The sequence below is a fragment of the Ahaetulla prasina genome, chromosome 2 (assembly GCF_028640845.1).
Source record: "Ahaetulla prasina isolate Xishuangbanna chromosome 2, ASM2864084v1, whole genome shotgun sequence".
Taxonomy (NCBI): domain Eukaryota; kingdom Metazoa; phylum Chordata; class Lepidosauria; order Squamata; family Colubridae; genus Ahaetulla; species Ahaetulla prasina.
In genome coordinates this window covers 106,047,182-106,067,756 of record NC_080540.1, presented here as the reverse complement: position 1 = coordinate 106,067,756, position 20,575 = coordinate 106,047,182, and the positions used below count along the sequence as shown (strand labels likewise).

General features: G+C 44.3%; 1 protein-coding gene and 1 long non-coding RNA gene across 4 annotated transcripts in view; one reads left to right on the top strand and one right to left on the bottom strand.

Moving 5' to 3' along the window:
- Positions 1-9,771: 9,771 nt before the first annotated feature.
- On the bottom strand, positions 9,772-15,036 carry LOC131192297 (uncharacterized). Of its 2 annotated transcripts, XR_009153691.1 has the most exons (6): positions 15,011-15,036; positions 14,417-14,614; positions 13,741-13,810; positions 11,637-11,780; positions 10,869-11,397; positions 9,785-9,898 (listed from the first exon to the last, which is right to left on the bottom strand). It is a non-coding gene; the product is annotated as an uncharacterized LOC131192297 (long non-coding RNA). The 2 variants fall into 2 exon arrangements; XR_009153690.1 differs by having other exon boundaries at positions 9,772-11,397.
- A 4,966-nt stretch (positions 15,037-20,002) lies between these two features.
- The window catches only part of UBTD2 (ubiquitin domain containing 2), a 77,061-nt gene continuing 76,488 nt past the window's right edge, over positions 20,003-20,575 (top strand). Inside the window, exon 1 of one of the 2 annotated variants that reach the window (XM_058171307.1) lies at positions 20,003-20,149. In XM_058171307.1, coding sequence (XP_058027290.1) covers positions 20,080-20,149 — 70 coding nt within the window. In that variant the 5' untranslated portion in view covers positions 20,003-20,079. The remainder of the gene's footprint in view (positions 20,150-20,575) is intronic. The other variant, XM_058171309.1, reaches the window with a different exon arrangement.

Here is a 20,575-nt window from a genome sequence, read left to right as displayed (position 1 = left end):
CCCATTGGGCAGGCGGAGCCTCCTGCAGCCGGCCCTACTGGTTCACGCGAGCTGGATAGATCTGGCCAGATTTCACCGCTGCTACAGGTAGTCCACAACTTACAACAGTTCATTTCGTGACTGTTCAAAGTTACAACTGCATGAAAAAAGTGACTTATGACCGTTTATCACATTTATAACCATTGCAGAATCCCTGTGGTCATGTGATCAAAATTCGGACGCTTCATACTTATGGCTATTGCTGTGTCCCAAGGTTATGCGATCCCCTTTTGTAACCTTTTGACAAGCAAAATCAATGGGGAAGCCAGATTCCTGCTGTTACCACACGCCTCCCACCGACCCGTACACTCCCATAGAGAGGGACTTCTCAGGGTGCCGTCCGCCAAACAATGTCGGCTGGCGGCCCCCAGGGGAAGGGCCTTCTCTGTGGGGGCTCCCACACTCTGGAACGAGCTTCCCCCGGGTTTACGCCAAATACCTGACCTTCGGACATTTCGTCGCGAACTCAAGACCCATCTTTTTATCCGCGCGGGGCTGGCTTAAATTGGGATTTTAATGTTAAATTTATTAATTTTAAACGGGGTCTTAGCTTGGTAAATTTTAATCATTGGGCTAATTTAAATAAGTTTTTTAAATTGTATTTTAAACTTGTATATTGTATTGTCGGTTTTATTATGCCTGTACACCGCCCTGAGTCCTTCGGGAGAAGGGCGGTATAAAAATCAAATAAAATAAATAAAATAAATAAATAAATAACCACCGTGTTACTAATCAACTGCAGTGATTCACTTAACAACTGTGATGACTTAACAACTGTGTTGACAAAGTGATGACAAAGGTTGTAAAATGGGGCAAAACCCACTTAGCAAATGTCTCACTTAACCACATAACTTTTGGGCTCAATTTTGGTCATAAGTCAAGAAATACCAATATTCATTTGCCTTTTCAAAGTCCTAAACCATTATCTCCTATTTCTTTTATAGGAGAGGGCTAAACTAGAGCCAAGGCAGTACAGTGGTTAATAGTAGAGTTAAGAGCAAAGAAGACCAATGTTCTACTTCCTTCAACCACAGACGTTCACTGGGAAAAGAGAGTTACTTCCTCCTATTTTGTGCTAATGCGCAAACACATTTATGACCACCTAATTGCCTAATGTAAATAAATAAATGAAATTTCACTTTTTCATGTCTGGCAGGTGGTATGCAGGAAAGAGATTTAAACAGATATGAGGTGAATCTATTTATTTCCCTCATACAAAATATCATGGTGACCACAAGAGGGAAGCAGAGATCCGTTTTAGATTGTTAGCCTTCCATGCCGTTGCTTCCCTGATAACAGGCTGCAGTTTGCAACACTGAAATGTGATTGAATCTGTCTGAATCTGGACTAACCCTACCCGAGGCTCAGGCAGACGGTTGCCTTAAGCTATATATAATCTTTTTTCCCAGTGTAGTATCAACTTATATAATACTCAGATATTTACAGAGACCCAATAAGATGTAATGTTTAAGGTGTTAGATTAGGAGTGGGGACAGTGGTGAGATTAAAATAATTTAACAACTGGTTCTCTGCCCTAATGACCAGCTGGGTAGGCGTGGATCGGTGGTCATGTGACCATGTGGGCATGGCCAACTCAACGTCACTCACGTCGATGGGCGCTTTGCCTTAGCTGTTACAATGTAATAAGGGTTAACCAGAGAGGCAGTTTCTGTAAGCAGAGCAATAAAGATTAGGCTAGAAAAAACACCAGAATGTTTCCTTCCTGCCTTCCTTACAAGATTAGCCCTATAAAGTGGGGGAAAACAAAATAAGGTTTCTTCCAACAACTGGTTCTCTGAACTGCTTAGAAAGTTTACAACCAGTTCTCCCGAATAGGTGCGAACTGGCTGAATCCCACCACTGAGTGGGGAGATCTGAATTCTAATGCACCCTTCAGTCTCAGTGGCTCACTTTGGGCCATTCTACCCCACAAAGCTGTTGTTTTGTGGGTAAAATAGGAGAAAGGGAGTTCTGCCTTGAGATCATGGAAGAAAGATAAATCTAATAAATATCTTCAATTTGCCCTGTTTTGGGTTTATATTTAAATTGGTGAAACCATTAAAAGATGAAACATAAAATTAGAAGCTCATTTCTACTCAGTCTGACATGGCAAGTACTCCTATATAGATACCCACATAATTCCCATTGCCTGAAAATGCTCCTATGTCTAGGAAATTATCCCAGAGTTCTTAGTCAACCTCACTTTATGTGTCATTGTGAACCCAAAGTGAATTTCAACAGATAACTTCATAAGGACTAAACCAACCCAGCTCATAGCAATATAGCTCAATCTCAGTGTGGGCTAGTTAAATACACAGTGTAGGCTTTCACAAGCTGAAACACAACACAAGGTCATGGCATAGACATTCCATGTAAACTGTTGTGGTAATACAAAAATGATAAAATGTGTGTTGTATCACAAACATCAACATTGTTTGCATTACAATGTTGTGGTCAAAGCGCCAACTAACGATCTGATTTGCTTGGGCTCATTAGTCAGAACCTTGACAGTTATCATGCGCATCTATCCTTTGCTCTCACAGTAAATACAAGAAAGTTTACACATAGAAATGCTTTGCCTTAAGTAACTTGGAAAAGTAAGCTTGGAAGAAGGCATTATGGATTTAACCAGCATTACCTCATAGAGGCATATTAACACTCAATATGAGGTTATTCCTGCTTTAGCTGCACAACTCTAGGATTCTCTACATCCACCAACACAGAGAACGGTGTTGACACAAAGCACTCTATCGCTCCAATGAGTCTTCTGAAATCTTCTTGAGAATTTGAAAGCCCTTCAGGGCAAAGATGAAGGCATGTGAGAGCAAAGAGATAACTTAGTGCACAACAGGAGTTTGTTCCTGTGTTGTTGAAGGCATCCAGGGCTTCTTTTGCAAATAAAGCCATCCTCCCTTTCTCCCTCTGTGTGCGTGCGTATGCGAGAAAGAGTGAGTGAGTGAATGAATGAATGAATGAATGAAAGCTTTCAACATATAATAAGAACCTTCTGTACCAGAATCTGATGCCCCCAGGAACACAGGGTGCTTTATTATTTATTTATTTATTATTTAAATTTATATACCGCCCTATCTCCCAAAGGACTCAGGGCGGTTCACAGGCATATAAAACATCGATACACAAAATTAAAATAATCTTTAAAAAACTTATTCCAATGCCCTATCATTAAAAATAGAAATATAAATATTAAAATCAATTTAAAACCCCTATAAAATTTAAAATCTAAGCCAGTCCTGCACAGATGAATAAATGTGTCTTGAGCTCATGACGGAAGGTTGAAGGTCCGGAAGTTGGCGGAGTCCTGGGGAGCTCGTTCCAGAGGCGGGAGCCCCCACAGAGAAGGCCCTTCCTGGGCGTCGCCAGGCAACACTGCCTAGCTGACGGCACCTGAGGAGTCCCTCCTGTGAGAGCGCACGGGTCGGTGAGAGGTATCTGGTCGCAGTAGGCGGTCCCGTGATAACCCGGCCCTATGCCATGGGCGCTTTAAAGGTGGTCACCAAAACCTTGAAGCGCACCGGAAGGCCACAGGTAGCCAGTGCAGCCTGCGCAGGATGGGTGTTATCACGGGAGCCACGAGGGCTCCATCTATCACCCGCAGCCGCATTCTGGACTAACTGTAGCCTCCGGATGCCCTTCAAGGGAGCCCCATGTAGAGGCGTTGCAGTAATCCAGGCGAGGCGTCACGAGGCGTGAGTGACCGTGCATAGGGCCTCCCGGTCCAGAAAGGCGCAACTGGCGCACCAGGCGAACCTGGTAGAACGCTCTCCTGGAGCGGCCGTCAAATGATCTTCTAGAGACAGCCGTTCATCCAGGAGGGCGCCTAAGTTGCGCACCCTCTCCATCGGGGCCAGTGACTCGCCACCGATGGTCAGCCGCGATTTAGCTGACTGTGCGGGATGCCGGCATCCACAGCCACTCTGTCTTGGAGGATTGAGCTTGAGCCTGTTTCTCCCCATCCAGACCCGTCGGCCTCCAGACACCGGGACAGCACTTGATAACCGTTGGGGTGGTCCGTGTAGAAAAGTACAGCTGGGTGTCATCCGCATACAGCTGGTACTTCACACGAAACCACTGATGATCTCACCCAGCGGCTTCATGTAGATGTTAAACAGAAGGCGAGAGATCGACCCTGCGGCACCCACAAGTGAGGCGCCTCGGGGCCGACCTCTGCCCCCTGTCAACACCGACTGCGACGGTCGGAGAGATAGGAGGAGAACCACCGATAAGCGGTGCCTCCCACTCCCAATCCTTCCAATCGGCGCAGCAGGATACCATGGTCGATGGTATCGAAAGCCGCTGAGAGGTCTAATAGGACCAGGGCAGAGGAACAACCCCTATCCCTGGCCCTCCAGAGATCATCCACCAACGCGACCAAAGCCGTCTCCGTGCTGTAACCGGGTCGGAAACCGGACTGGAGCAGGTCTAGATAGACAGTTTCATCCAGGTGCAAGGAAACTGATATGCCACCATACTCTCTACAACCTTCGCGGCGGGTTGGAGACCGGACGATAATTACCTAAAACAGCCGGGTCCAGGAAGGCTTCTTGAGGAGGGCCTCACCACCGCCTCTTTCAAGGCGGCCGGAAAGACTCCTCCACCAAAGAAGCGCTCGTAATCGCCTGGAGCCAGCCTCGTGTCACCTCCTGCGTGGCCAGCACCAACCAGGAGGGGCACGGGTCCAGTAAACATGTAGTGGCATTCAGCCTCCCCAACAACCTGTCCATGTCCTCGGGGGCGACAGGGTCAAACTCATCCCATACAATGTCACCAAGACCGCCTCAGCCGTCTCACCCGTATCACGCAATCTTGGTCCAAACCATCCCGAAGCTGAACGATTTTATCGTATAGATACCCGTTAAACTCCTCAGCACGTCCCTGCAACGGGTCATCCCGCTCCCCCTGATGTAGGAGGGAGCGGGTCACCTGAAACAGGGCGGCTGGGCGGTTATCTGCCAATGCAATGAGGAGGAGGCGAGGTACGCCTCGCTTCCCTCATTGCCACTAGGTAAGCCCTAGTATAGGACTTCACTAGTGTCCGATCAGCTACTGAACGGCTAGACCTCCAGGAACTCTCTAGGCGTCTTCTCCGGCGCTTCATCCTCTCAGCTCCTCGGAGAACCAAGGGGCTGGTTGGGACCCGCGCCGGGTCAGAGGTCGCAAAGGCACGACCCGGTCTAAGGCCCCGCCGCGCCCGCTCCCAGGCCGCAACAAGTTCCTCAGCCGAGCCGTGTGCCAGACCCTCAGGAAATGGCCCAAGCTCCGTCCGAACCCCTCCGGTCCATCAGGCGCCTGGGACGGAACCAACGTGTCGGCTCCGTCTCCCTGCGGTGATGAATGGCGGTCAGAAAGTCCAGACGAAGAAGAGAGTGATCTGACCATGACAAAGGTTCAATGACTATTTCCTTTAAGTCCAGATCTCTCAACCACTGACCTGAGACAAAAATCAAGTCCAGAGTGCCACCCCAACGTGAGTAGGGCCATCAACTACTTGGGTCAGGTCCAAGGCCGTCATGGAAGCCATGAACTCCCGAGCTACCGTCGATGACGAGCCGGACGATGGCAGTTAAAGTCCCCCAGGACTAAAAGTCTGGGGGTCTCAACTGCCACCCCAGCAAGCACCTCCAGGAGCTCGGGCAGGGCAGCTGTCACGTAGCAAGGAGCCAGGTACGCGACCAGCAAGCCCATCTGACATCTATGACCCCATCTCACAAAGAGGGATTCGCACCCGCAATCTGAGGTACAGTGGTCTCCTCGGCTCTAGACTCTCTAATCACAACCGCCACCCCACCACCCCTACCCTGGCCCTCGGCTGATGAAATGCTCGGAAACCCGTGGGCACATCTGAACAAGGCACGCCTTCTGGGCCCAACCAGGTCTCCGTAACGCCCATAAGGTCCGCGGCACCCCTGAATAAGATCGTGAATTAGGGGCCTTATTGGCCACGGACCGTGCATTGCATAACATCAGCCAAGGCCAGGGCCCTGAGGATCCTGACCATCCGGGAACGGGAGAAGTTTGAGGGCTCGGGCGCGCGATCGCCTGTAAGCATCGAGCGCACCCCTAACACGATATGAGCCCCACTTCCGCCATATCTGCCCCTCCCCTTACCGTGGAAATAGCACCACCCTCCACCAATGGAACACCGACTCCCCATGACCTCGGACCCACCAACCCCGCCACGAGCATGTGCAGGAACTGGACTCCCCGACGGGTTACCCCAACACCCACCCTTCCTCCCACCCCCAACCCAAGCCCGTCGGTTTCCTTCCCCTTAAAATCCCCTTTAAAACTCCCCTTAAAAAATCTATTAAAACAGCCAATTAAAAAACCCCTAAGCCTCCTATTTTTCGCATGCTCAGTGTAAGTTACTCTTGCCTGAAGATTATAAAACAAGCTACATTAATCAACTTTCTGTTGTTGCTCTAATGCTTTCCAGGTGACATGCAGAAGGAGTTGAGTTTTAAAATCAGGCAGCTTTTCTTAAAAGCCTTAGGAGTCCTCATGGTGAAATCTCCCTATATCCATATGTAGATGCTCTCTTGCACATAAATAGACCCAGAGGGGTGATGGTGAATTGGATGGTGTCCCATATTCCTTATTCTTACCGGTCCTCAAAATCCTGTGGTATTATAAATGCTTTTGGCTGAATTTGTTAAAACACTTTCATAATTAGGAATTCTGAGAAAGTTCCTTGAGTTTGGATGTTCTATAAAGATGCTAGTTTGTACAAACTTCTTTTAAGGTTCTGCCATGGAAGCACACATGGAAGCAATGGGAATGAGTGAAGCTTGATGTATGCTCAAAACCCCTTTCTGGTTTAGTTCTGTCTGCAGGTAAATGCCTTTTTTTTTTAAATTCTGGGTTAAAAATAAGCCATCTGTAAGTCACCATTTCTTATTTTTCACTACAGTGCTGACTCAAGTGCAAAAGACAACATGGTTCATCTATTTCTGCCGCCTGGGCAGAATTTAGATTTCAGCAGTTTGTCTCACTCCAGCATGAAAAGGTGTTCTTGCAGAAATGTCCAAATGGGATAGTTGTCTAGGGCTGTTGCAGCAAGCAGAAACATCACTTTGATGGAGCCTTACAGACAAAGCATCTTTTGCCAGACTGCAGTAGGTACAACTGATTAAATCCAAGAGGAAAATATCTGTAAAAGTCCTGGCTTAATAATGCAAGTTCTGGCTATCAAAAAGCTTCCCTCTGTTTTTTCACTTTCTACACACAGACACAGAAAGATGCACCTTGAGGTTAGGGTAGAAAGAAAGAAAAATCTGTGGTCTTTGACTTAGAACTGTAATGGGAGCCTGCCCATTACGGTCATAAGTCATGACCGTCATAAAACAGGTCACTCATGTGACTGATGCTATTTTATAACCTTTTTGGGTGGTGGTCATTAAGAGAATCACCATGATCATTAAACAACTGCTATGGTTGTTAAGCGAACCAAGGGTTTGCTGTGGGCATAGTTTTGTCAAAAATGGAACTAATGTGACTGTGTGATGTTACGAAGGGCCATAAATGCATGGTACTGAGCACCCAAAATTTGTTCATGTGACGGGGGAGGGGAAATCCATCAGAATTTTTAATCTGGATTGTAAGTAGCTGCCAGGTAGGTCCATTGTAACTTTAAATGGTCACTAAGCAACCAGTCATAAGTCAAGGACTATCTGTCCTACATTTATATCTGTTCAGAGCTCAAATGTATATTCTCCATAAGCGCAATTGCTGAAGAGGAATCTTCTTACATTTGATGAAGTGGACAATAATAAACACTCTTGCTAAAATAAATTCATTCTCCTTTAAGAATGGCAGAATCTCTCGTTTTGTTCTTTCAGACAACACTCCTTTGCATTCTGTCTCCCTCAAGCTAAGGAAATGTGGCCACAAAGGCGCAGATAGAGAAGCACTGGAGAAGCACGTGCCAAGACACCAGCTCTGTGTGTGTTTGTTACATTGCTGGCTCACTCAGTTGTATGAAAAATCAGATGCACCAGCCTGGCAGGACTGCTAATTTGCAATGCAGCCCTTTCATGCGTCCTTAATAATATCTTCAAACCTGGTTCTAGGAATGTTTATTTGACTTACAGAGCCATTTCAATATTGTAATAAAGTATTTGTCTCCTGTCATTAAATTCAGTTGCAAATATGTCCATGTTGGTACCAAGAAAGCAGAACTGCCCATAGAGAAAAAATTATAGAAAGAAAGCATTTCCATCTAAGCTAGGCAGATACTTATTTATTTTGCTGGAGAAAGACAGTGCATGTCCCTGTAAGACTGCTAATGACAAGTACCGTATTTTTCAGAATATAAGACGCACCGGAGTATAAGACGCACCTTAGTTTTTGGGGAAGAAAATAAGAAAAAAGCCGATTGGCAGATGGATTGGCCTCCCGGAATACCCCCAATCAGCTGTTCCCAGAGGTGAATTTTAGCAACAGGTTCCTTGATTGTGAGCTCTGTGCCTTGCTTTTTTTTTTTTTTGCTTTTTTTTCTGAAACTTTGTTGCAGGCATTGGGGATCCTTATCCTGATTTTACTGTCTTGTTTGTTTCTGCTTATTTCCAACCAAGGTAATGGATTGTTGTAGTCTGCCAGCAGCCTGCAGAGCTGGCAGACGAGTCAGACAGTGAGGAGGCTGGGGAGCACAATGGGTCAGTCCTGGAGTCAGGGGAAGGCCCGTACGAGGGCTCTGCATCGGAGGCAGAGATGGGACCAGGGCCATCTGGGAGCGATGCATGGACTCTGGAGCCTCCAGAGGCAGACAGCAGAGAGGCAGAGGAACAGGAGGATCCTGTTCCTAGTGCACGCATGCGAAGAGCTACCAGAAGGCAAGAACAGCTAAAGCAAAAAGGACAACTCAGGAGTAAGGCCAGGAGATGTTGCCCCCTCCCATAAGGCTTAAAAGAGCAGCAACGGTTCTTGGGTTCTTTGTAGGAAAACAACGTTGCTACAATTGTTTCTTGTCGGAATCTGTTTCTGAACTTCATGGGGTTCTTGCCAAGAAAATCCTTTGGAAGGGTGCCAGAGAAGACAGAGGTCTGTGATAAGGCCAAAGGACTTTTTATGAAGGACTTTGTTTTGGACTTAATTTGGACTAAGCTGAGAATGAAGTAATTCTCAGCTGTTCTAATAAAATATGTTTGTTTAGGACTGATTGTGTCTGGTAATAACTACTTGGGCCTAGGTCACAACATGGATAACACACCTTACAGATATTACATACCTTTAGGGTCTTCTTGGACAGTTTTGGAATAAGAGCGAAACTATTATTTTAACACTAATATAGAGTAGCTTAATACAAGAGAGCCATACTGGTTAAAGCAGCAGGCTAAGAACCAGGAGACTGTGAGTTCTTGTCTCATACAAAGCTAGATGGGTGATTTTGGAGCAGTTACTCTTGCTCATCCCTAGGAAGAAGGCAATGGCAAACCACTTCTGAAAATCTTGCCAAGAAAACTGCAGGGACCAATTCAGGTGGATGTCAAGGGTCAACACTGACTCAAAGGTGGGAAGGGAGGGAGGCAGATGCAAATGTAACTTAAGCATGTTTCACTCATAGGAATGAGAGGAAGAAAATGTCATTTTATTTTATTTGTTGAGTACGTATTAAATAATATATATAAGCATGAACTGAATACATAAAATGAATACAATTAAAGGGAACAGGGACGGTAGGCACGCTGGTGCTCTTATGTATGCTTCTTACAGACCTCTTAGGAATGGGGTGAAGTCAACAGTAGACAGTCTAATGTTAAAGTTGTGGGGGTTTGGGGAGGAAACCACAGAGTCAGGCAGTGCATTCCAGGCATTGACCATTCTGTTGCTGAAGCCATATTTTCTGCAATCAAGATTGGAATGGTTCACTTTAAGTTTGTATCTATTGTGTGCTCATGTGTTATTGTGGTTGAAGCTGAAGTAGTCATTGACAGGCAGGATATAGTAGCAGATGATTTTATGAGCTACGCTTAGGTCATACCGAAGGTGGCGTAGTTCTAAGTTGTCTAAGCCCAAAATTTCAAGTCTTATTGAAGAAAATTACAATAAAAATAAAAATAAAGAAAATTGCAGAAAAAAGAGGTTGTCTGGGCATTGTGGCACAAGGATTGTTTTTGCTAAAGAAGTACAAGTGGAGAGAAGCTTCTAAAACATGTCCATGAACAATTCTACTTGGGACAGTTAATAAAAACAACAACAACTGGATGTATCAGCTTGACTGCAATCTAGGCTGACAGTCACAACATATTTAGGCAGAATTGATTTGATGTGTCCTTCACCCGAGTAAATTTACATTGATCCATCAAGTCTTTTATAATACATTGCCTGCCGTAATAGAAAATGTGAGTGCATGATGTGTCATCACAAGCATGGTGTTATTCTAAAAGGACTTGGTTGAAGATTACTTTTCCAAAGCAAGTCCCTTCTCTTATGTAGTAATCTACTACATAATTTGTAATGAGAATTCTGGTTTATAAAGCTTCACATATTAAGGTGGTAGAAATACCCTGTTTCCCCAAAAATAAGCCCTCCCTGAAAATATTTAAACGCATGCACAGCCAGTCCCCGCCATTTCCTCAGGTTAGGGTTAGGGAGACAGAGCTGGAAATTAGGTAAGATGGCAAGAGAAGCCCTGTCTTGCTCCACGCGCCCCAAAATAATAAGACCTCCCCGAAAATAAGGCCAAGCGCTTATTTTGGGGTTCAAAAAAATATAAGACAGGGTCTTATTTTCAGGAAAACATGGTAGGGAATGGTAGAGAGGGCAGCTGGAAATTTTTAATTTTAATTTTGGCAATCATTACAGATTGTTACCTTGTCCTTTCCTCTGAATCAGTGTTAAAAGAAAGTTGGTTCATTGGGAAGATGGCAGCAACGACATGATGCCTGCAGGCATAACATCACACTCAAACAACACCTGTGATACCTTTCAAGACTTCTTTGGCTGATCTTTTGAAACACAGGAGTAAAAGAAAATTCAAGGCTTTGTACTGTTGGAGAGTAGCACAGTTCAGCCTCCCCTTGAAACCTTCCCCATCCTGCATGTTTTTGGGCACCATATGGACCCAGGGGCATTATTCAGGATGGAGAGGAAAAAGGATGGGGCTTTTACAGGTGTCCTGTTGACTTCCTTCACCTTCCTCCAACAGTGCTCCAGGCAGGAGTGAAATGGTCCCGGTTCGGACCGGCTCGTGTGATCCGGTAGCGATGGTGGCGGCTGGTTCGGAGGACCAGTAGCAAAAATCCCTGGCCCCGCCCCGCCCCTGCTGAGCCGCACCAACAGCAGAGGTTGTTGTTGTTGTTTTTTACTGTTTAAAGCAGTTTTTCTTCAGCCGAAACATGCCTTGAAAAGTAAAAAAAAAAACCTCTGATGATCGCGGGGCTGAGCAGAGATCATCAGAACACTTTAAAGGTTTTTTTTTAAAAAAAACCTCTTCAGCTAAAGGGGGAAAAAAAAAAGAGGTTTTAAAAGCCTCCTCTGGCGATCCCAGAGGAGTTTCCTGATCCTCACAGGCTTTTAAACTCACTTTTTAACAGCCCCCACTTACAAGAGCGCCCAGCCAATTCCCCCTCCTCACTTACCTATAATTACTGCTCCTTTCGGGCACAGCATGTGTTTTTCTTCAGCTACTGATTACAGCCTGCTTTGACTTCCTGCTTTGCTGAATGAGGAACTCTGGGAGTTGAAGTCCACAATCTAAGTTACTAAGGTTGGAGACCCCTTATCTAAAAAAATAAATAAAAATAATAAAATAAAATATTTGTGCAGCTTTCTGAGATTTGGTGTGTTTCTGTAGTGTTTCATTCTATACAAACACACTAAATCTCACAAAGCTGTATGTGGCATTGTGTGTGTGTGTGTCAGTTGTGTTGTATATGTGTAAAGTGTGAAAGTGTGAGGTTCCTGCTTGTTGCAGGGACCATTTTGGGCGAAGTGCAGCTGCTTTTACATTGTGTGTGAGTCAGTTGTGTTGTATTGTTTGTGTGTAAAGTGTGAAAGTTGGTTTTTGGTACCTCTTATTGTTTTGTATACCTTATTTATTATTTTTATTATTTATTGTTATTGGCCACGCCCATCATCTGACCACCAAAGCCACGCCCACCAATTAAGCCACGCCCACAGAACCGGTAGGGAAAATTTTTAGATTTCACCCCTGGCTCGTGGTATCTCTGCGGCTGTCTTATCTTCTGAAGCTCTTCAGAAAACCAAGGACTTTCAGGGGTGATACACAGGAAGAGACAATAATAGTTTGGTTAAGGTAAGAAATGGGATGACCGTGAATTCTAGTCCCACCTTAGCCATGAAAGCCAGGTGGTGTTTTGGGGCCAGCCACTCTCTTTCAGCCCAACTCACCTCACTGGGTTATTGTGGGAAAAATAGGAGGAGGCTATGTTGGATAAATTTGCTGCCTTGAGCTATTTGCAAAATGAATGAAAGAATAAGATAGATAGATAGATAGATAGATAGATAGATAGATAGATAGATAGATAGATAGATAGATAGATGAGAGAGAGAGAGAGAGAGAGGAGAAATTTGGCTTTAGTAGGATGGTTTTTTTTCAATGTTTCAATATTTGGTGAACATACCATAGGTCTGCTGAGATTGCTTTTCAAAATGTCATGAAAGCGGCTATTCAAGCAGCTAAGATGATTGAAGTCATGAAACGTAATGGGTTACAATAACTGTTGTAACCTTAATGCTTATTACATGGCTGCACAGGAAAGCATGCAGAATTTTTCAGGATGTAGAAAAGAGGGGGAAGAAGGAAAACTGCTGGTACTTCAGGAACATTAAAAGCAAATTAGAACAAGATTAGCCATGCTGATCCACAATGGAAAAACTAATTCTGTAGTTGGATAATATCTTTATCAGAACAACAATTTTGACCATTATTCTATGACATTAACTCCTCACTAGTCGTACTAAATCAAATTAAGATTTAGATATTTCAGCCTAAGATTTATTTATCATGGGATTTTTCTGCTAGAAATCATATCTTCACCTTAGATTATGGGTAAGAGGAAGACTCAACATGGCCATCAGATATTGCTGATACTTTTTTGATCTACTGCTCTTCAGTTAGCTTTTGAATATATGAATGCAGCAGATAATGAATTGCATTTTATCTCAGCATTAACTTGTGTTCCTCTTGCTGCTATAGTATAATGTCTTGGTTTCAGTCCAGGAGTCAGATGAAGATGAGAATGCAGAGGTACAGTAGATGTTTGCTGAAAATCAATACAGTTGACATTCACCCACCCACCAAAGCTACATTTATACTGTACACTGTTCCTCTCATTTTTTCTCATTGGCTTTCCATACTTTCCATACTCCATTGATATAAAACAGCTCATTACATTGCTCTGGAAATGTTCATGACCCTAGTATATTTTTTTTCTTCCATTCATTCATTCATTCACTCAAGGTCACCCAGCTGACTTTGTGCCTAAGGGAGGAGTACTAGAACTCACAGTCTCCTGGCTTCTAGCCTGATGCCTTATTCAATATACCAAACTGTCTCTCCATTAAAATTTACATAGTTATCATTGATGCTTCAATTCCCACGGTGGTAAGCAATTCCCAAGGAAACACATAGCAATATAAACTTACTGCACCTGAGTAATAATGCCTCTTTCATATATTTTATCAATAATGATAATAATAATCAATAATATGCATGCATACCATAGTGGACCAGGAGACGTATTCCTGTATATTGGATATCCAGATCACATCTTGATTCTAACTCATAAACCTAAGAAATGTTATGTATTTTAATTTTCATCACTTGCAGCCAATTCAATTCATTTTGTGGTTTCTAAAGTGTTGGCTGCTTTTTTTATCTTGTAACTGTTACCTTCTGCTTATAAAACATCTTCCACTTAAAATATCAGAAGCCAGATGCAAAGACAATCTAAATAGCTTGCTGCCCAGTTTCCACAGAGTGGTTAAGTTTATGCCTTCAGTTTTGTCAGAAATCTTAACATATAACATAACATGCTAACATATGAGCTTGATAAAAATTCATTAAGTATATTACTCCAATAGTTGAACAAAACTGAATCCAATATACTTACTTTCTGTATAATATGGACATTATGTACACATGTAGTTTCAAATACCATTCCTTATTTTTTCAAGTTTTTGGTCTCTGAACCCAGTTCTACAGTTATTAATGAGGCAGTACAAACAAAAATGCAAAGTCCTTCACTCAGAAGACAGAAATATAAGGAACAAGAGAGAGTAAACTGTCTTGGTGTAGACAACAAATAAAGAAATAAACATATTAAAAGCAATTTGAGCATTTAAGCAATGTTCTCATATAATGAGGCAGCTTTCAAGACAAACAAGACAATTTTACCTGCATCATCATTTCCAAATTACACTACATTCTGCCTTTATAAATGTAATATTATTATTGCTGTTGTTATCATCATCTTCTGACCCCACTTCAAATACTGCATCCAGCTCTGGGCATCATGTTTTCACACTGATTCAGTGCAATTAGAAGAGATGCCAGAAACAGCAATGGGTATGTCAGGGATCTAAAAACTAAGACCTGTGAAGAAAAATGGACGGATTTGGAAATTGAATCTTCAGAAAAGATAAGGGAAGGAATATAATAAGCACTTTTCTAGTATCTGAAAGAATGTCACAGACAGTAGGTCAAGACCTGTTCTCTTATCATTTCAGAGGGTACAATACAGAATGGTGCATTTAAAGTTAAAGGAAGGTAGATTCTGATTGCAAACGTTTGACCCCAAGGGAGGTGATAAATTTCCTTTCACTGGTTGTGTTCAAACTGTATAATAATGCAGACTAAACCCCATACAATGGATTCAATGGCTTAAATGTCCCCTTCCAAAGCAATGATTTTATGGATTTTCCCCATTCATCTGTTGAGTTGAAGTCCTATCTAGCCAACTTGAGACAACACAAAACAATAACACCTTACATTTTGCTGCATCCATGGCTGATCCACATGATTCCTTCCTTGCTCTACTTCAAGTAACAGCAGGCTATAAAAATGCTTTGAATAAATGAATGAATGAATAAATGTAATCAGTCAATGTGGAAAACATTGAGGGGACAATGCTGCATGAAATCTGACCTAATTCTCTCTGGGATTCTCTATTCTGATTTGTCAGCATCTTCTAATATTTCTCCTTTGGCATCTCCTAACCAAAACAGAGGTAGTCCTTGCTTAATGACCCCAATTATTATTATGACAATGATGTTGCGAGATGAAGCAGTAGTTAAGTGAAACAACGTTACCACCCCACTTAGCAATGACAGTTCCAGCAGTCCCGGTTGTTAAGTGAGTCACCCACGATCATTAAGCAAGAAATCATGTGACTGTTGACTTGCAACTTCCGACCAGCTTCTCCATTGACTTTGCTTGCTGGAAATCATCTGGAGTTACAAGTGATAATTACAGGATGGTGGGACACGGCAACCATCATTAATCTGTAATGGTTGCCAAATGCTCAAATCACAATTACATGGCTGCAGGGACACTGTAATGGTCATAACTGCAAGGAGCAGTCACAAGTCAAATTTTTCAGTATCATCGTAACTTGGAACAGTTACATGGTTGTTAAGAACTATCTGTAATGGAATTTTAAAAGCAGAGAAGACACCAAGGCTGAAATAGAGGCAGCCTGCCCCACTAATGTGCAATGATTGAAGTACTATAATATAATAGTTGAAACTGACTTGATGCTGGTCTCCTTTGGTGGGTGGAGATGGAAGGAGAAATAACAAAGAAACTGGCAAAGAAGCAACAAATTCCTAATATGACATTTCTTACTATTTTCCAGATATTGCACTAAATCAAAATGGGGCTGCTACAGCTAAAAGATACTATAATGGCTTTCTCAGATGCCATTTCAAAGCACTGTTAATGCAAAATTATGCTAATATGTCCCCTCTTCGTCTTCAGATAAAATAGCAGATAAGAGAGTCTTTTTTTTCTGCTTTGTTGGGGAGAATATGGTTTCAAAAATATAGTGGGTGGGATAATGGGTCTGAAAGAAACTCAGGAAACATGGTGTTAACAAAGAAGACACATAGTTGAATGACTACACTGGAGGCTAGCTGATGAGAAAAGTGACTTGCCCATACTTCCAGAATAGGCTTGGAGTTAAGCAGGGGTGGGGGAGGGAGGGAGGGAGGGAGGGAGGAAGGAAGGAAGGAAGGAAGGAAGGAAGGAAGGAAGGAAGGAAGGAAGGAAGGAAGGAAGGAAGGAAGGAAGACTTCTGTTTACACTCATAATACAGCCCCTGACTTTATCTCCAAGGTCACAGGTACAAAAACCATTACAGATTTTAGACATCGTTGAACCTATAATAGGAGAATTCACCTTAAAGAAGGAAACAATATATTTTTATGCCAGTGCACTTGACTGTTCACTCCTGGCTAGGGACAAATTAAGTAAAATCATGCAACAAAAAGGGGTGGGGGAGACGGTGTCTGGTTTTGCATGGAGGCATTGCTGCATAATGAGTTTTTGCCAGTGCAAAGTCGGCTCTGGAGTTGCCTAATCAGATGGTGTTGGCTAGTTTGAAGAGTTTAATTAGCTTTTCTCTGGCTATGTGCCACTCATCTGAAACTGGAACAAGCAGAAGTTTTTTCTGCAAAGGCTGGTGGAACTTGAGGATGATTTGCTGATTGAAAGAATGTCTTGCCCTGTCAACCAATTGCTAGACTACAGAAACTTAATCCTTTTCTCCTTCCCACTCAAAAGCTTTGCTTTCCATTCCTTGAGTCTTCTTATCCCTCTCTGGCCACCTGCAACCACATTAAAGGTTCTGAAAGAAATGGTGGTGTGCAGAACCACTAGGAAGCAATGGTGGCACAGTGGTTAGAGTGCAGTATTGCAGGCTGACTCTGCCCATGGCCAGGAGTTCGATCCTGACAGGTTGATTCAGCCTCCCATCCTTCTGAGGTCAGTAAAAATGAGGATCCAGATTGTTGGGGGCAATATGCTGACCCTATGTAAACAGCTTAGTGCTGTAAAGCACTTTGAAATGGTATACAAGCCTAAGTGCTAATGCTACTATTGCTAGTATGTTGTTTATATTGTATATAATATAGTATATTGTATATATAGTATATCAGGAGCTTTTTTTAAAATTCAATAAAACAGTCTAGTTGGACTAGAAGGCCTCCAAGGTCCCTTCCAACTCTATTGTTATATTATATTATAGTATCAAGGTGTTTCTGAGGCGTATCATCCTTCCAAGGTACATCAAACTTGGAAGCCAAAGACACCCAAACTAATTCTACTTTTATTGTAAGGCTATAGTAACAGAATCTTGCAGTTACAGTCTTGCTCCAGACTTGCCTGTTGCAGACTTTCATTTTGTTACTCAAGGTTATTCCTTTTATCTATTACATCGCATCTCAAATGCACACAAGGCTATACCAAGAGTAAAGACAAGGAGGTAGGATATGTAGATGTCTTAGAATCACTTTACCTTGCATCTTTAACAAAACAGGTTCTACCTGCAGGGCTCCAATAGTTAGTAGAGAAGCTGCAGAAAGGATTAGAAAAATCACAGACATATGTGGAAATGAGGCAAAGAGATCTATGCAAATAGAGTTATGCTAGGAAGTTTTGGAGGTAAAGCCTGTTTCTCCAGTAGGAAGAAGGCAGCTATATAGCCCTCTTTCTTAACATAACATAATAACAGAGTTGGAAAGGATCTTGGAGGTCTTCTAGTCCAACCCCCTGCCGAGGCAGGAAACCCTACACCATTTCAGACAAATGGCTATCCAACATTTTCTTAAAAATTTCCAGTGTTGGTGCATTCACAACTTCTGCAGGCAAGTCATTCCACTTATTGATTGTTCTGTCAGGAAATTTCTCCTTAGTTCTAAGTTGCTTCTCTTCTTGATTCGTTTCCACCCATTGCTTCTTGTTCTACCCTCAGGTGCTTTGGAGAATAGTTTGACTCCCTCTTCTTTGTGGCAACCCCTGAGATATTGGAACACTGCTATCATGTTTCCCCTAGTCCTTCTTTTCATTAAACTAGACACACCAAGTTCCTGCAACCGTTCTTCATATATTTTAGCCTCCAGACCCCTAATCATCTTTGTTGCTCTTCTCTGCACTCTTTCTAGAGTCTCAACATCTTTTTTACATCGTGGCGACCAAAATTGAATGCAATATTCCAAGTGTGGCCTTACCAAGACATTATAAAGTGGTATTAACACTTCACGTGATCTTGATTCGATCCCTCTGTTTATGCAGCCCAGAACTATGTTGGCTTTGTTGGCAACTGATGCACACTGCTGGCTCATATCTAAATGGTTGTCCACTAGGACTCCAAGATCCCTCTCACAGTTACTACTATTGAGTAAGGTACCACATATACGGTACCTGTGCATTTTGGGTTTTTTTGCCTAAATGTAGAACCTTATTTTATCTTATCTTCTCTGGACTTGGATAGTGGAGCTTGGTGCCTGAACACTTTTGCCTTAGGGAGAACCTGTTTAGCAGGTTCGTCTTGAGATCCTGAAAGCTCTGCATTTGGCCTGGACCCATAATTTAGGGAGGTCAGAGCACTAGAATTTTTTACTTTTAGGAAATGAAACTCAGGACATTATTGTTATCTGAGGATGTACACCAGTTCAGATGGCACAGCATTCACTGAATGCCAATTTTTGCAGTCTCCTCTGGTTACACTTTCTTCTTCGCATCCGGAATGCTAATTTTTGCACTCTCTTCTCCTCCAAAGCAGAGATTTGACTCACACTAGCTTCTAGTTTGTCATTATTCAGAGACTTGATAGAGGGAGATATTCAGAGCATTTTGAAGCCAGCTGGCTTCAAAATGGTTTGGAATAACTGCAGGGTGGAAAAGATGCCATTCAAGCATGCTCCAAGTGGAGTAAAAGATGAACAAAAAATGTGAATACTTATTTATAGCCTACCTTTCCATATATATTTTTTGTACTTTGGGCTGACGTGCAACTGTCCATCTAAAGTCAGGGATTTAAACCTATAAATATCCCTGCTGAATTCAGACACCCATTTTAGTATGTGTGTGTGTAAATCTTGTCCTGTTTTTAAATAGGTATCTGCATCCCCTCCGGTAAAAAAAAATTACTTGGGCAAATGATTGTGATAGAAAAGAACATAGGAAGCCCAGGATTGAACCCTGGAATCCTCGGTGCTCTCCATAAATAATTCTGTTTTACGAAGAAGAAAAAATGCCTAAAAGGAGGAGTCGGAATAGATGGGAAATCTCGCACATTTGAGATCCGCTGCAATGAACTCCGGGCAGTACAGACGAGGAGAGAGGAAAGAAGGATGCGGCTGTGGGATCTTTTTTTCCCTGTTGCGGTGTGGCGACGACAACGGGGAGCCACCATAGCAGGTAGCTGCGTCTGTGGGGGTGGGTGGGGAAATAGGTAGGGCTCAGGAATTCGCCCCGCTGTTCTCGGATCGGTAGTCTCTCGTTTTCAAGGGGAGAAGCGGAGAAAAGGGGCCCGGGCTTGGAAAGACACTTGGGGCTCCCGCTCTGACAAGACCCTCAGAAGGCGCCCCGCGTCGGGCGAGAGGGGCAGCCTTGAGCTTTTGCGCGCAGCCCCCGCCGCAGGGTCTCTCTCTCTCTCTCTCTCTCTCTGTCGGGAAGCAGAGCAGAAAGGGAGGCCCTCCCGCCAGAAGGAGCCTGCGTAGGGGCGGCCGGGGAGCCGGGAAAGGCCCTCGCGCTGCCTGGATGAGAGCGGCTGCCGGAGCGGCGCGGAGGAGGGCCTGATTGGCTCGGCGGAGAAGCTGCCGCGCTCCCGGCCTGCGCTGGTGGGGAAGTGGGGAGGGGAGGGGAGGGGAGGGGGAGGCGGGCGCTGAGGCGGGGCCGGGCCGAGCGCAACGAGGAGGGGGCGTCGGCTCCGCAGCCAGCGCGCCTGCCCGACCGGTGGCAACGACGACAACGACGGAGAAGCTCGGGCGGCGAGCAGGCGGAGGAGGAGGAGGCGGAGGAGGGGCGGGGGGGTCTCCGGGCCGGGACGGCCGGGCCCCATGGGCGGGTGTGTGGGCTCTCACCACGATTCTTCGGGCAGCCTCAATGAGAACTCGGACGGCACCGGAGGTGAGAGCGGCGGAGGGGCTGGGCTGTTCTTGGCCGAGGCGGGGAAGAGAGGCGAGCAGAGGCAGCTGCTTCTCACAATGAGGAGGGAAGCCGGGAGGGGCCCTCGCCGCCGCCGCCTCCTCTTCTCCTTTTTTTTTTTCTTTTTTCTTCTTTCGGCGGTCCCCGCTCTTGGGAGACTTGCCCGTCTGTCCTGTCTTCTTCCTCCGCCCGAAGAGAGCGCCCCGCTTCCTGGAAGTGGTCCCCCTCCTCCTTCTCCTCTTCTTCTTCCTCCTTCTTCCAACTTTCCTCAACTAAAAGGCTTAGCGGGCGCTCTCCAAGAGGGAGTCAGGGACCTCCAGGGACCCAGGCCGGGCTAGGGCAAAAGGCCCCTGACCTGAAAGAAAAGGTGGGACTGAGTGGAAAAGTGTCCCCCCTGCCTGCCTTCTC